General features: G+C 35.0%; 1 protein-coding gene, 1 long non-coding RNA gene and 1 pseudogene across 3 annotated transcripts; 2 read left to right on the top strand and 1 right to left on the bottom strand.

Annotated features, from left to right (window-relative positions):
• The first annotated feature begins 44 nt into the window (after positions 1–44).
• LOC104710412 (cytochrome P450 71B3-like) lies at positions 45–7329 on the top strand (annotated as a pseudogene). Its single transcript, XR_015564992.1, has 2 exons — positions 45–1035; positions 6633–7329. The product of XR_015564992.1 is annotated as a cytochrome P450 71B3-like (transcript).
• On the bottom strand, positions 6344–6705 carry LOC147937706 (uncharacterized). The gene is made up of 2 exons (XR_015564994.1): positions 6609–6705; positions 6344–6526 (listed from the first exon to the last, which is right to left on the bottom strand). It is a non-coding gene; the product is annotated as an uncharacterized LOC147937706 (long non-coding RNA).
• A 1282-nt stretch (positions 7330–8611) lies between the features above and the next one.
• On the top strand, positions 8612–11003 carry LOC104710410 (cytochrome P450 71B23). The gene is made up of 2 exons (XM_010426990.3): positions 8612–9718; positions 10235–11003. Exons 1-2 carry the CDS (start codon positions 8825–8827, stop codon positions 10844–10846), a joined length of 1506 nt encoding a protein of 501 aa, XP_010425292.2. The 5' UTR covers positions 8612–8824; the 3' UTR covers positions 10847–11003.
• Positions 11004–16878: the final 5875 nt, after the last annotated feature.

Genomic DNA, 16878 nt, shown 5'->3' with positions numbered 1-16878 from the left:
AACTTTATATCTATTGAGTATTGACCCTCAGTTATGTTGCCGTGGTAAAACAGAGTATTGTCTTTGTCTTAATCTTCTGTTTCTCTATTACTAAAAACAGAACAAAACACAGAGAGGAAAACGAAAACAATGTCGAGTGTTCTGTATTTCATCATGTTTCTGCTTCTCCCCGCTTCTTTAGCGCTAATATTCGGGAATAAAATCAAACACTTAAAACGAAATCTTCCTCCGAGCCCACGGAAGCTTCCGATCATCGAAAACCTACACCAGCTTCGAGGATTGTTTCATAGATGTCTTCACGATCTCTCCAAGAAACATGGACCGGTGATCCTTCTCCGTCTAGGTTTCCTCGAAATGGTTGTGATATCATCAAAAGAAGCAGCTGAAGAAGCTCTTCAAGTCCATGACCATGAGTGTTGTACTAGACCTAAGACTAAGGCCTCCACAAAATTCTCGCGTGGCGGTAAAGACATCGTCTTTGCACCAAATGGGGAGGTCTCGAGAGAGTTGCGTAAGGTTTCATTTCTCGAGTTCTTCAGCATGAAAAAGGTTCGATCTTTTAGGTACATCAGAGAGGAAGAGAATGATTTGATGGTCAAGAAACTAAAGGAGTTAGCTCAGAAGAAGAGTCCGGTGGATTTAAGCCAAACACTTTTCTGCCTAGTCGGGAGTATCATATTCAGATCGGCCTTTGGACAGCGTTTGGACGAAAGAAATCATTTCAGTGGGAAAAAGATCGAAGAACTCTTGTTTGAGGTCCAGAAAATTGGATCTTTAAGTAGCTATGATCTTTTCCCTGCTGGTTTAGGATGGTTTATTGACTTTGTGTCTGGACGACATAAGAGACTTCAAGAAGTTCTCCTTGAGGTTGATACTTTTCTGAATCATATAATTGATGATCACTTGAAGAACCCTGTGGAAAAAACAAATCAAGACCGCCCTGACATTGTTGACTCGATTCTAGATACGATGAATAAACAAGGACAAGATAGATCTTTCAAACTAACCATTGATCATCTCAAAGGAATCATCCAAGTAAGCATGTGTATTTTACTTACAATATTTCTCATAATTCATGGGCTTTAGCTCAAAAGTACGATAACTTTTTCTTTTTTTTCTACTGTTATGATGTTATCAATATGAGATTTCTAAACTTACTCAAATATCAGATAGCTGAAGAGAGTAAGATATTATTTCATTTCTTCTTATTCACTTAGTTCTTGTTACAAGCATTAGCATATATATATAGCAAAGGTATTTAGGGTTTAGGTTTCTTCTTTGCAGCCAAGTATTGCAAACCTATTGGCTAGTTTAATCTGGTTGTTACTGCTCAGTTGCTTTTGCTTTTGGAGCTTGTCTTGTTGTGTGTCTTGTTCCAATTGTATTTTTGGTTCAGCCTTTGACTTGTCTTCTTGTGCAGGAAGCTTCTGGATCTTGGTTGTATTGTTGGGCTGCATACTGGGCTTAGGCCTGTAAACTTGCTTAACATTCTTGTTGGGCTTCTTAATGTTCAGGCCCGTTTGGTGAGACAAAAGTTATCTTTTGTCGCGTTGACTGACGCTTCCTCTTTCTCATTCTTTCCGACAGATCTAATATGTACTTGCATCTTCTCTTTTGTTGGTGATCCATGGTGATCAGTAGGGATCCTGCTTATAGTCCCCCTCAAACTCGGAGTGGGTGGGAAGGACACGCCGAGTTTGGTCCGCAGATACTCGAAGGCACCAACCGGGAGAGATTTGGTGAAGATATCCGCGAGTTGGAACGCACCGGGAATAAGTGTGACGGTCAGAGTTCCGAGGGCGACACGATCATAAACGTAGGGATAGTGGGTCTCGATGTGTTTGCTGCGTTTGTGATAAGCCGGGTTGGCCGTCAAGTAGACGGCAGAGAGATTATCACAGAAGATCTCCGGTGCTCTGGGAAGCGGAATCCGAAGTTCGCTGAGAATTTTGCAAAGCCACATGACTTCAGATGCGGCTTCTGAAAGAGCTCTATACTCTGCTTCAGTAGAGCTTTTGGAAACGGAGTCCTGTTTTTGAACAGCCCAGGAGATGATGTTCTTGCCCAAGAAGGTGCAGTAGCCACCAGTGGATCGACGAGTCAGATCGCAGCCGGCGTGATCGCTATCACTGTAAGCTCTAACTGTACAGTCTGTATTTTTATGAAATGAGATCCCCATGGCCGTGGTGCCCTTGATGTAGCGTAAGATCCTCTTGAGCAAATTGAAATCGGAGTACATCGGAGCATGCATTCTCTGACACACAAAATTGACAGCAAACTGTAGGTCAGGTCGAGTGAGGGTCAGGTACTGAAGTTTACCTGTCAATCTGCGAAAGTATGTCGGATCGGGAAAGAGAGCATCATTAGCAATGCGACGATGAATGTCCTGAGGCAAGGGGGTTGGCATCGGGTTACACTTTTCCATCTGAGCTACCACCAGTAAGTCTTCTGCGTATTTCTGTTGAGATAGAAAAAGTCCCCCTGAATGATATTGAAAATGGATGCAAAGAAAGTACTACTAGTAGTGTAGTTTTCCCAAGTCTTTCATTTTGAATTGTTTATTTAATTCATTCAATAATCTTGTCAGGGTCGTGGAGCTATTCCCTGTGATGGCCATATCATCGACATACAGCAGCAGAACTATCATGGCGTCATCTTTGATGTAGACAAACAGAGACGGATCTGACTGATTGCAGTAGAAGCCAAAATCAAGTAAGAACTTACTGAATTTGTCGAACCAGGCTCTTGGTGATTGCTTGAGACCGTAGAGGGACTTGTGGAGAAGACAAACGTGATCCGGCTTTGTTGGATCCACAAACCCGGTAGGTTGTTTCATGTATACTGTCTCTGTTAGATCACCGTGCAAAAACGCGTTTTTGACATCCATTTGTTTTATTTCCCAGTTCATGATCCTAGCCAGATGAAGAACATAGCGCACAGTGGGAGTTCTAACGACTGGACTATAAGTCTCGAGATAATCAATTCCCTCCTCCTGGTCAAAGCCTTTTGCGACTAACCGGGCTTTGAGTTTGTCTAAGGTTCCGTCTGCATTCAGCTTCGTTCGAAACACCCACTTACAACTAAGAACATGCATATATGGTGTAGGTTGAGTGAGAGACCAGATATTCGCTTCTTTACAATTACTCATTTCTTCTCCCATTGCATTGTTCCATCCCTCATGCTTCAAAGCTTCTGTTACAGTTTTAGGCTCCGGATATGACACTTTGTGAGTCATGAGTGCATATCGCGGGTTTGGTTTTCGAATGCCTGCTTTTGACCGTGTAACCATTTGATGTGTAGGTTGACTTGATGAAGAATCTTCTACAGAGCCAACATCTTGAGAAGCATTGGCTGCCGCATTCTCACCAGTGTCAACAATCAGATTATGAGACTCATCCTGCGGATCAATTACCAGGTGAGGGTAATGATGGAGAAGCAGGTGGTGGTGTATTGACCCTGCTTTCTTCTGGTGACACACTGCTTTCTTCTAGGGACACACTAACATTGTTTGTGTCAAGCACCTCAGCTACTATGCTTTCCTCATTCACATCAGTCTCATCGTTTAGCGCAGGTAGAGGACATGGTATACTAGAATTTCTTGTTCCTGTTGGTGTTGACCCAGGTGTACCAACGCTACACGTTTCTTGCGAGAGATGTGACGGAGTAGATGGAGCTGTAGAGACCCTTGGAGATGAAGGAAGAGAGCTGTTGCCTATATAAGCAGGATCAGAGCCTGTCGCACACCCAGTACTCTCTCCTTCAAGCAAAGGTACTGCAGCTACACCACTTTGCTGAGATAAAGGTGGGAAGTCAGCTTCCGTGAAAATTGGCTGACTTGAGGGAACATTGGTTGTTTCTGTTGTTGCAGATGCTTCCACAGACAGTGTGTCCAAGCTGCGAAGCCAAAGTTTCATCTGTGGCGTTGGATTAGAAGGATGTTGATGTCGATTGCAAATGGATAGGACTCTTCATCGAACAACACATGTTGACTGATGTCAACTCTGCCTGTGGTAAGTACTAAGCATCGATAGCCCTTCTACTTTTCATTATATCCTAAGAATACACACTTGAGTGACCGTGGATCGAACTTTGTGGCAGCATAGTCTCTGAGTGTGGGAAAGCAGGCACAACCAAACACCGTGAGAGCTGAGTAGTCTGGAGTCTTCCCCATTAAAGCTTCATACGGGCTACATCCTTTGGTAAGTGTCGAGGTGGGTAGAAGATTTATCAGAATGTTTGCTGTATAAAAGGCTTCAACCCAATATTTTTGAGGCACCCGTCCTTGAAACATCATCGATAATCCAAATTCAACAATGTGTCTGTGTTTTCTTTCAGCCAGGCCATTCTGTTGGGGAGTATGAGGACATGAGACAAGTTGCTGGATACCACATTTTTGTAAGTGATTCAGAAACATTGAACTCATAAATTCACCTCCACCATCACACTGAAAGGTTCCTATCTTAGTTTGAAACTGATTTTCGACTCTTGCTTGAAATATAGTGAAGATGGAGAAGAAATCAGATTTCAACTTTAAAGGATACAGCCAACAGAAGCGTGAGTAGTTATCAATGAAAATTACATAATAGCGAAAGCCTTGAAAAGATGTTATTGGAGCAGGTCCCCAAAGGTCACAGTGGATCCTTTTTAATGGCCTCGAGGCGACATAACTAGAAGAAGAGAAAGATAATCTGCTACTTTTGCCAAGCTGACATGATTCGCACATCTTCTTGACACCTTTATTGACTAGAATAGCTTTTATTGCAGATAGTTGTTGAAGGACTTGATCATTTGGATGCCCCAGTCTCCTATGCCAGACGTCTTCACTTACAGAGTGTTGTCGAGAGGAGTAGAAGACTGCCTTAGGTGAGTCCTTCAGTAAGTACAAACCATTATGGTAGTTTCCTAGTATCAGCAACCTCTTTGTTGCCTTTTCATTAACACGAACCGCATCATCATCAAATTGGAAAGAACATGGATAATCATTTGTGGCCTTAGAGACTGACAATAATAATTTTGTAATATCAGGACAAACCAAAACATCGTTGAGAGGGAGCTTACCAGACGTTGTCTGAAGACTGGTTGATCCAGTGTGAGTTATGGGAAGGAAGTTGCCATCACCAATCATAACTGACTCTGTTCCATTGTATGACTGAGCTTTCTGCAGATTGTGTGGAGAGTTGGTAACGTGTACGTTGGCTCTGGAGTCGGTTACCCACTCAGTTCCTCCATGGTCTGTGACGTCTGTGATTCTCAAAGCGGCTAAAGCTTGAGGTACGTCTTCATACTGATAGCTGCTATCAAATCTGTACCAGCATTTTATAGCTGGATGACCTGGTTTGTTGCAGATTTGACACACTACCTTGACGTCCATACCATTTGCGTGTGGAGGAATTTGTTGTGGAAAGCCTCTACCTTTGGTGGTGAAGAAATTGCCTCGTCCACGAGATCCACCTTTTCTTCCTCTTCCACGACCAGGTTTATTGGTAAAGAAGGCCATGTGAGGTGACACTTCTTGTACTGCACTGTAAGTAGACATTCGATCTGCATAGCTTATGAGACGAGAGGTGACATCATCAAAGGTGGGTGGTGGAACGAGATCTATCATTCCTTCAATGGAGACTTTGATAGGTTCGTACTCTCTACCTAGCCCCCTAAGAGCTGCAAAGATCTTCATTTTTTCAGGTACTGGACTACCAATAGATGCTAACTGCTCACTGACACTCCTTATGTCTCTTAGGTATTCTGACATAGGTCTCTCTAACTTTTCTGACGATTGTAACTTGCCTTGTAGTTCAAAGAGACGTGAAGATGATACCTTGTTGAAGTGCCTTGCCAGAGCATTCCAAAGTTCTTGAGCCGTTGTAGTGCCAGTGACTTCAGCGAGGATATCTTCTGACAGAGAGCCGAGAAGCCACGCTCTGACAATCTGGTCAGCCCTGAACCATTCGTTGTAGTCTGGATTCTGAACAGTTGTGATTTGACCTCCAATGTGTGGGACTTGGATGACAGCGCCTGGAGGAGAGAACGACCCGTTCACAAACCCGAGAAGATTCTAACCAGATAAGAACGACTCGAATTAAGATTTCCATGAGATGTAGTTCTTCTGGTTAAGCTTTAGAGTAACACAGTTTGAAATGTTTAATGCAGGAAAAGGAAAAGAGTAGAGTTCCATGGATGATTATTGGCTAGTTTAATTTGGTTGTTACTTCTCAGTTGCTTATGCTTTTGGAGCTTGTCTTGTTGTGTGTCTTGTTCCAATTGTATCTTTGGTTCAGCCTTTGACTTGTCTTATTGTGCAGGAAGCTTCTGGATCTTGGTTGTATTGTTGGGCTGCGTACTGGGCTTAGGCCTATAAACTTGCTTAACATTTTTGTTGGGCTTCTTAATGTTCAGGCCCGTTTGGTGAGACAAAAGTTTACCTTTTGTCGCGTTGACCGACGCTTCCTCTTTCTCATTCTCTCTGACAGATCTAATTTGTACTTGCATCTTCTCTTTTGTTGGTGATCCATGGTGATCAGTAGGGATCCTGCTTATAATAGCATGTCAAAGTTTTATGTATTTTTATCTTACAATCAATTAACAAATCTTAAGTTAAATATTTTACTAACCATCTTGTGTCATTGTTGACCTAGAATATATATCTTGCTGGAGTGGACACAAGTGCCATCACCATGATTTGGGCAATGGCAGAGCTGGTGAGAAACCTGCGCGTAATGAAGAAAGCTCAAGACGAGATCCAAACATTCATTGGAATCAAACAAAAGGAGAGAATCGAGGAAGATAATGTCGATAAGCTTCAGTACTTGAAACTTGTAATCAAAGAAACCTTAAGACTACACCCAGCAGTTCCTATTTTACTTCCAAGAGAAACAATGGCTGATATTAAGATTTAAGGCTACAACATTCCTTGGAAAACCATTCTTTTGGTTAACGCATGGTCGATAGGACGAAACCCTAAAATCTGGGAAAACCCTGAAGAGTTTAACCCGGAGAAGTTTATCGATTGTTCAGTGGATTACATAGGAAACAGTTTTAAGATGTTACCATTTGGTTCTGGTTGGAAGATATGTCCAGGGATAACTTTTGGGATTTCAACCATTGAATTGGGACTCTTGAACTTGCTTTACTTCTTTGATTGGAAAATACTTGAGGAGAACCAAGATATGGACATGGAAGAAGCTGGTGATGCCACTATTATTAAAAAAAATTCCCCTTGAGCTTCTCCCAGTTCTTCATCATTAAAAAAAAAAGTACTCATCACTGAATAAAGGCCAAAATTAAGAATTATGTAATTTGTTTCTCCTTATATAGAGTTCTGTTAAATCATTATCCTCTTTGAGTTTAAAACAAAAATATTGTGCTGGCTGCTTTGTCGTTGTGGCCCTTGTCTTGTGTGGCCAAATAGTTATCTTACAGTCAAAAGTTACATATGACTGAACCATTGTTAAAATTAGGTGGCAACAATAATAATTATAAGTTTCAAGTTACAAAATTAAGTGGTTTACATTTATTACATAATTATCTTGCTATTAAAAATGATATATGACCAAAACCATATAGTAGAAGAAATTAGGTGGTAACAATGATATAATTAACAATTATTGAAAGCTTAACTTATAATGAGCTCATCTACGTTGTTTGATCTCAAGTTCCAACCAACAACAACTCCGTCAACATGTTAACAGTTGGTTTGCAGATTGAATTATCTACACACACGGAAACATGCTGATAGTATTTGTCTATATATATCCAAATTTTATGTATACATAAATACGTGTATATATATGTATTACATATATATTAATCTAAATAGATTACATGTGGATGAAACTGGAACCAACTAAGCGTTATTTTTATTTTTTATTTCCAAAAAAAAAATTAGATCTGTTTTGATCGATAGTGGAATTGGGGTAGCAAAAACAAAATTAGACTTTGGTTATAGTCATTTTCAAATATACGTGTTGAAAATGGCCTATATATGCTGGATGAATCTTTTTTTTAAAAAAAAGACCGGTTTATACTGAGCTACGTGTTTTCACGTGGAAAAAAAAAACACAATATGGTACTGACTGAAATATAATGATCATCATTATTACAAGGCTTTTGTATATTACAGTTTCAAAGCCAAAAGAGAGAAATTAACTTTTTAAACATTATCGTTTATCAGTTTTGTCTTCATAACTTAAACAAAACGTCTTTTACGAAACAAAAAAAAAAAAACTTAACAAACGTATTTAATCTAAACTTCGCTATATGATATGGTGTTGTACTCAATCGATGGATCATCTGCTATCTAAAAGGTAATGTTTTTGATGGTCTAGCCGTTTTACATGAACTATGGCTTTATTAGAATTTTTTTAATTTAAAATCTATGATTGAATAATATAGAATTTATAAATTCTACATAAATCATTTAAAATACTAGATTCAATATATTTCCTACATTTATTAAAGCAAATATATTCTAGATAGATTTTTTTTAGTTTTGTTTTGGAATAAGCGGCTTGTAGAGGATAATTTGACTTAGATACATTCTCTATCACACATCCACCATTGTAAAATATAGTTTTAAGGAAAACATTTAGATATGGCGTCAAAAAAATAAACATTTAGATAAATCTTTAGTATTCATTATTGACCTTTTGGACTATTCTAGAAAACAAACCCTAAGAGTCGCCCATGCCGAGATCAAGTCTTTTTCATTTTGTTTTGACATAGATCGAAAACACTAATTTCATTTTCTTTAAACTCGAACTTTTCTCACTCAGCACATAGAGAAGAAAAACAAAAAAGAGAAAGAAAAAAATAGAACAAGAACACAAAAATGTCAATTTTCCTCTGTTTCCTCTGGCTCGTGTTACTTCTCTTAGTAACAATAATCTTCACAAGAAAATCCCAATCCTCAAAATTGAAACTTCCTCCGGGACCACCAAAACTTCCGATCATCGGAAACTTACACTACTTCAAAGGATTACCTCACAGATGTCTCCTAGACCTCTCGAAAATCCACGGTCCAGTCATGCAGCTCCAGTTCGGATTCGTCCCTTTGGTTGTAATCTCTTCAAACCATGCAGCACAAGAAGTTCTCAAAACCCATGACCTAGACTGTTGCAGCCGACCAGAAACCATAGCGACAAAGACAATCTCTTACAACTTCAAAGACATCGGATTCGCTCCTTACGGAGAAGAATGGAGAGCCTTGAGGAAGCTGGCCGTGATCGAGCTATTCAGCTTGAAAAAACTCAACGCTTTTAGGTATATAAGAGAAGAAGAGAATGACTTGTTGGTCAAGAAACTCTCTGAAGCTTCTCAGACGCAATCTCCTGTGAATTTGAAGAAAGCCCTTTTCACTTTAAGCGCTAGTATCGTGTGTAGACTCGCCTTCGGTCAAAATCTTCACGAATCCGAGTTTATCGACGAAGATAGCATGGAGGATTTAGCGTCTAGGTCAGAGAAGATTCAGGCGAAATTCGCTTTCTCTGATTTCTTCCCCGGAGGTTGGATTCTTGATAGAATCACTGGTCAAAGCAAGAGCTTAAACGGTATATTCGCAGATCTTGACGGATTCTTTAACCAAGTACTCGATGATCATCTAAAGCCTGGAAGAAGAGTATTAGAGACTCCAGATGTTGTGGATGTGATGATTGATATGATGAATAAACAAAGCCAAGATGGTTCTTTTCAGCTCACTACTGATCATATCAAAGGAGTCATTTCTGTAAGCATTTCTAAATAATCTTCAATTTTGACGTTAGAACAACTTTAACTGTGGATTTAGGTGGAATAATGAATGAATTAGTGTTTTATCTGCATAAATAATTATATAAATGTATGAAAATCATATTATTATTATATCGAACAAAGTTAGAAACGGACAAATCAGAATTTTAAATGAAGTAATTTATGAAATTTTGTATAATTTATCTTCTGTTACGTCTACATAAACCTGAAACAAGGTCAAATTGCATGATATAGTAACAACAAATCAGTGGTCAGTTATAAACACTGAAATTATAATATAAATATTTTCATAATTTTACTCATATAAATATTTATAACTTCTCCATTTATTCCATATGTTATTTATTATCAAGAGAATTAAAATTCTTTTGATTACTCCTTAACAATTTATAAAACATTATTCATTTTTCCTATGATATGGTCTTGATCTAGTTAGTATGTGATATTAAGGTTTCATGTATATGTAAACTTTTGTTGTTGCATTTGGATTTAGGACATATTTCTTGCCGGAGTAAACACAAGTTCAACGACCATTCTTTGGGCAATGACAGAGTTAATGAGAAGCCCAAGAGTGATGAAGAAAGTGCAAGATGAGGTTAGGACAGTACTTGGTGGAAAGAGAGAGAGAATAACTGAACAAGATCTTAACCAACTTAACTACTTCAAGCTAGTGATCAAAGAGACATTCAGATTACACCCAGCAGCTCCACTTTTATTACCAAGAGAGGTAATGTCTCAAATCAAGATCCAAGACTACGACATTCCAGAAAAGACTCAAATCATGGTCAATGTTTACGCGATAGGACGCGATCCTAACCTCTGGGAGAATCCAGATGAGTTTAAACCGGAAAGATTCGCTGATAGTTCTGTTGACTACAGAGGACTTAACTTCGAGCTTTTGCCGTTTGGTTCTGGTCGAAGGATTTGCCCCGGTATGACAATGGGGATCGCGACAGTTGAACTAGGTTTGCTGAATTTGCTTTACTTCTTTAATTGGGGATTGCCTGAAGGAAGGACGGTGAAAGATATCGATTTGGAAGAAGAAGGTGCGACTATAGTCGGTAAGAAAGTTTCCCTCCAACTTGTGCCTACTCGTCGTCAATGAACAAAAAATAATAATCAACTTAAAATAAGTGTTTATGTACTTTCATTTTCTCATATTTCATTGTATAATGAAGTAGTGGAGCTGTAGATCTTATTTTGCTTTGTGGCCCGGATGTTGTTATATATATTGCATAATAATATATTAATAATGCATGTAATATTGTAGGTTTTTTTTTTGTAAATGCATGTAATATTGTAGGTTGCGATGGAAAATGATCTAAGTCAATCCTTTAACCTAATATACATAGTTCACAACAATGGAAATATATATTGGATACCACCACTAAAACCAGTGGCGTATTCGATATGATTTATGCCTATACAGAGTTTCTAAAGCTGAATTTGGTTCCTTTTTAGACACAAACTCTTAATGGATCGATGAAACATGTGGGCAAAACTAAAATACAGAGTACCGACTAATTGATGACAGGTCATAAATTATTGCGTATATCACTTTTCTTCTAGAAGAATTATCATAAACATCCAAGTTTTAGGTCTCTTTTGATTTAGATAAGTCTGGATTTCTGACTTATCTAAATGTGTAATGGGTATGGCGGTTGCCCCCATAAATTTCCCAAATGTCTTGTAATCGTTAAAGCTTGATTTGTTTGTTCTTTTCAAAAGTGGTATCTTGTTGCTCGGCACCAAGTTAATAACGTGACAATTTAGCTCATCACTTCCCAAACACAAATTAGAGGTTAGCAACTCATTCCCTTATTTGATAATATCAATAACATTTTATTTATTTATTTTTGTAATTGACAACCAATTTTATTTTTATTTTTACGAAGATATCTCTTTTTCATCATATCAACCCAATCGATCAAGTACGAATTTGTAATAAAAACTTCATGAACTTCATAAAACAGGACTATCAAAGTTTGCAAAGTAAAATTGACGAAAGAGACAATTCAAGTGGATTAATTAAGATCTAGAGGCAAAAGTTTGTGTAGTCGATGAACCCTTAATTTAATGTTCTGATATTGAAAAATAGCAATTAAAAAAAAAAAAATTGGTTAAAAATGATTTTATCTAGCATTCTCAAAAACTAAATGATAAAATTAATAAGATAAGTGTTTACTATTATGATCTAACTTTATTGTAGTTGTACTGTGAAGATGTATACTCTCTATTTCACAAAAATTGTTATTTTAACATATTTCACAAAATATATATATATATATATATATATATATCTATCTTAACATTTTTGAAGTACATTTTTGTGCCATCCTCTCTTAACTTTATATCCAAACAAGTCCCAACTAAATTTTCTACAATATTTACAACCAAACACAATCATTTCCTTATTTGATAATATTAATTTCCTAAAATATATCTACCTAATTTAAATCAATATGTTATATTAAAATAGAATTCTCCTTTCACTTTTATTTAATCTTATATTTAATTATTTGAATTACTATTTAATACATAAAGTTAATAAAATTTTAGATTTTTTTCAGCATATGATGTGATTTGAATTTTTATAAACGGATATATATTTTAAAATTTGTTTTAGGATTTTTGTAACCAAACAAGTATATTATTTTACATTTGAGTTATTTTAATATATAATGAATATTTACAATTAAAAGTTAAAATAACACGCAATGAAATTATATTGTGCGAATGATTTGGATCAATATAAATATAAATTTAATAATCATTAATTTGGTATTGCACAGATAATTTATTATTTCATTATTTTGCTAATATTATCAATATTAGAATATTAGATATATTAAATTAATTTATGATAATGTAGAGAACAAATTATTTTGCGGTAAATCGTGGGTTAAATCCTATAATTAAAAGTCAAATACAGTTATATAATCTTAAACTAAACAAAACTAACACATAAATATAACTTAAATTTTGGTCTATTTGTTATAAACATTTGACTGTTAATTTCTTCAGAATGCACGGGGTTATTGATTTATAAAACAAACAAAAAAAATAAAAGAAATGGACTCGTGGTATACCACGGGATAAATTTTAGTATACATATATGCTATTATTTAATAACTGATTAATAGGTTAATTTAGTTATAAATTAAGAATAAAATTAATAAATTAAGAATAAAATTAAGAAATCTCATGTAAAAGATTCATTGAAAATGTAAAAGAATGCATTAAAAATGTAAAATAAAATAAAAAAAATATCTATATATATAAAAACGCCTTTTTTTATTTCAGATTGTGCGTATTACTAAAATATTTCGACAAATGTAGGGTTTTCTGAGACGCCAACAAGCAAACAAATTTAAACAATACCTCTAGAACGTGTTGGCCAGTCCGTTCTTTCAACATCATCGTCATGTGCCAAACGATGACATGGAATGGAAGAGCATGCAACAACAACAACGGCAGTAATAGGTGGAACTAAGATAAACGAGGGGTCGATCTTTAGCTGGAAGAATAATTAAGCGCATTAGTTAGTGTTCTGATTGAATAAAATGTTGGCATTACAAAACAAAAACAAAAGTTAACATTTTTTGTATGAATGTAAAATATATTCCACAAAAAGAACTGTTTTTACATCAAGCAGCTTAATGAGTAGAAGGTTTATTGCTAGAAATAGAGAAACTTAATCATTCGTTAAAACAAAAGTTAACATTAAACACAATGCATGCTTCTTCTTCCCTCTTTGTCGTCTGCTGAGTATAGAATGGTCAATTCAAGATTTTGTCGTAGTCCAAATAAAGCATTCTAAGCCAATAATGATATTAAACTACCAAAAAGAGTCAGAAACTCTTTTTCAGGATTTGGAATATATGTGTGATCGTTAAATCATTGATTACAATGATACAATTCACAGTTAGCAATCGAAAATAAAGATCATGCAAATAGAGGTTTAGTTTGTATCTCAATTAGCAATCATTGGTTAGTTCTTTTTATGCTTGGCTTTGGCTCGAAGAAATATATTCAAAATATTCTCCCTGCATGCATAGCTAAAAACTCAAATTTCTATATATTCAAAATTTTGGATCATGGTTGTTGGTGCGGGAATTGGTACCCCAACAAACCGATCTAAACCAATAAAAAAACCGGTTATCTAATCCGAGAATTCGGCATAACATCGAATTCATCCTTCGAATGAAGACCCAACAAGACTGAAAGGCCGAAACCAAGATCAAGCAGCCGACTTCTCAAATCGCCAGACAGCCGACCTAACAGAAAAGAAGAAACTTTCCTAATCTTAGTCCAATCTATTAGGAAAGTGAATATATTTTGTAATCTAAGAATACATATAAATAATGGGAGATTTCCCTCATTGTAATCATCCAGCAATTAATATAAAAATCCTAGTTCTTCATCGTTCTTGAGAGAAAATCCTAGTTTGTTTTCCAAGAGATCTAAATCCTTTTTTAATTTCTAGTTTTGATCCAATTCTTAAGAGAGAGTTCTTAAATGAATTTGTTTCCCCGTAAAACAAATTCATTGTGTGAAACTCAGTTTCTACAATGGTATTGATTTGAATGTGTGATGTGAACGGAAAAGAATATAATTTACGTCTTCACATATATTGTCGATGTTGCTTCTGGATTTAAAAATATTGTTGGCAGGACGTCCATAATTGCTTAAAGTAAAAAAATGAAGTTTTTTTTTTGGGTTTTTGACACACAAAAAAAGAGAGTCTTTTTTTGGGATGTTTGAATCTCATTCTTGCCAGTTTAATTAGTTTTGGCAAAACTGTTTTGCCTAGTTAACATACACAAACTACTTCTATTTGATTACCAAAGACGAAATTGCTTTTATTTATTTATTCTATCAAGACTACATATATACATTGGATATTCGGAACAATTTCTTCGACTAAAATTGTATTTCTGATTTTTCTCTACTGATAAACAATGTATATTCCAAACTGTTGACCCATAATTTTTTTTAGCGTAAGAAAATCTACAATTAATGATACCACATCAATTAAGCGTAAATCATTCGTACGGTCTTCCCAAATAAAGTTAAACCTGTGGCTTTGAAAACACTCACTCACCATTAGACCATCTAATGGCATTTATGTTTGGCATTTGGCCCCAGAAAAATTGGATTTGCCATTTGCTTAATGGCTTTGTAGGTTTGCCATTTTTGGCCACTCAAGAAACTATATATATTTGTGATTTTGTTTTTATAAATACACTAGATTCGGACCGCACGTACGTGCGGGGTTGATTTAAAAAACTATGTTTGCTTTATAATATATTACATATATATGAAGTTATGTTTGTAAATGTATTATTTTTTAGAAATGTTAGACACATTCAATATCTATATTCTACCAATTTTGATTTGTTTTTAATTCGGTTTAGACAAAAGAGTGATTGGATTTGTTTCTGTTATCAACAAAGATAATCACATTAAAAAAATAGTAAGAGAAATGTGGTATGTTATTTTGGGACAGTAAATATGTCATGCCCATTATATGTTAAGTTTTTATTTAACTATTTGATATTGTATATTTTAGTCCAACGAATAAAGAATATGTAAGAGATTCAAACATGCACGTACGTGCCTAGATACGGACCCGCACGTACGTGCGATTTTGTTTTCATAAGTAATATTTGATTTCTTGTAACATATACATAGTTGTGTCAAGAGGAAAACTTTGTTTACTAAGTTCTGTTCAGAAAAGAGGAGAAAGGGATATATATTTCTTTGCTTACCCCAAATATTTATTAACTTTTTAAAAAACCTTAATTGTTGAAGTAATTGTTTTCTACTCACTTAATTAAGCCCATATCAAAGCCCAATATTTGTTTCGTATTTATCTATATTATTAACACATTATTTTAGCATAACCATTTAGTCTCATATAAACATAAGTTTATTAGGACTAAAGTCTAAATAATATATGCTCCTAATATTTTCTCCAAATTTTGATGCCCTAAGTGAATGTTTCTTTTTTTTCCTAACTATGGCACGGTTCTGAACATATAGTTATGTTGTTGTTAATAGAAATGGTTATGGAAACTTCTTAAATATAATTTTCATAAATATTGGGTATGAAATTATTGATATACAAAAAGTTTATTTCAAATATTTTAATATGTGTGGATGGATGCACTTGCTCCTTAATACGATTACATGTTTTCCCATTTAAAAGTCTAAACACAATAAAATCAATCACAAGTAGTATAGTCTTCACGTCACAATTAAAGTCTCTTAATTGTACTACTCCATGGTAAAATGGTTTTGTACTTGTTTCTTGTGTGATCCAACATTTTCCTTGACTAAAACTCTTCGTAAACACACCCTAATTATTAGCTAATTTAAATACCAAACAATAAATTTCTTAATGTGTTTAATTCCCAAGTCCAAAATATCAAACCAAAGTTTGCCATCCTCAAAAACAAATCTTCAAAAACAAAACACACAAATTAATGATACATTAAAAATAACCTTTACTACAATTAATTCAAACCATAATTAATGAAATTTTATTAAAGATTTTAAATTATACTATTATTCGTTATTTATTTTAATTAAATATAATATTTTTAATAAAAATAGATTTTAGACGAAATTAGAATTTAGTAGCTCTATTATTTAAGAACAATAAAATATTTTCATAACAATAATTTTTGGATATATATATTACCTATAATTTAAATATATTCTTTTTAATCAGTTTGAAATCAATATAAAAGAGCATATTCCTTTTATAGTTGTTTCATTAGTCATATTATTATTATTAATTATTGTTTCATTTTCATAAAAAAATATGATTAAATTTTAAAACAAATTTGAAAATCTAACCTTTAAACAAAATGAAAAAGCCAGAATGATGTAGTCATGCTTCATACCATCTAGCTCGATTACTTGATTTGAGGATCCATGTTCTACCAACTGCTCTTCTTTCTCTTATCCATATCCTGATTAGTATTTAATAAAAACTCGATATTTATGATTTTTCAATCAAGGGTGTGTCATAAAAAAGAAAGATCAAACTTTAACATGATATAAAATCTACAAAGTCAATAAACTAAGTAAATTTAAAGAATAAATAAATCAAAGTACCATTGGTTTGAA

Source organism: Camelina sativa, chromosome 9, assembly GCF_030686135.1.
Source record: "Camelina sativa cultivar CO46 ecotype springtype chromosome 9, ASM3068613v1".
Lineage (NCBI taxonomy): Eukaryota > Viridiplantae > Streptophyta > Magnoliopsida > Brassicales > Brassicaceae > Camelina > Camelina sativa.
This window is presented reverse-complemented; position numbering and strand designations above follow the sequence as displayed.

What these genes read in the sequence shown, in the direction of transcription:
- LOC104710410 (XM_010426990.3), top strand. Translation starts at nt 8,825, where the DNA reads ATGTCAATTTTCCTCTGTTTCCTCTGGCTCGTGTTACTTCTCTTAGTA. An exon ending in ATATCAAAGGAGTCATTTCT is followed by an intron (nt 9,719 to 10,234) that starts GTAAGCATTTCT and finishes ATTTGGATTTAG; the next exon opens with GACATATTTCTTGCCGGAGT.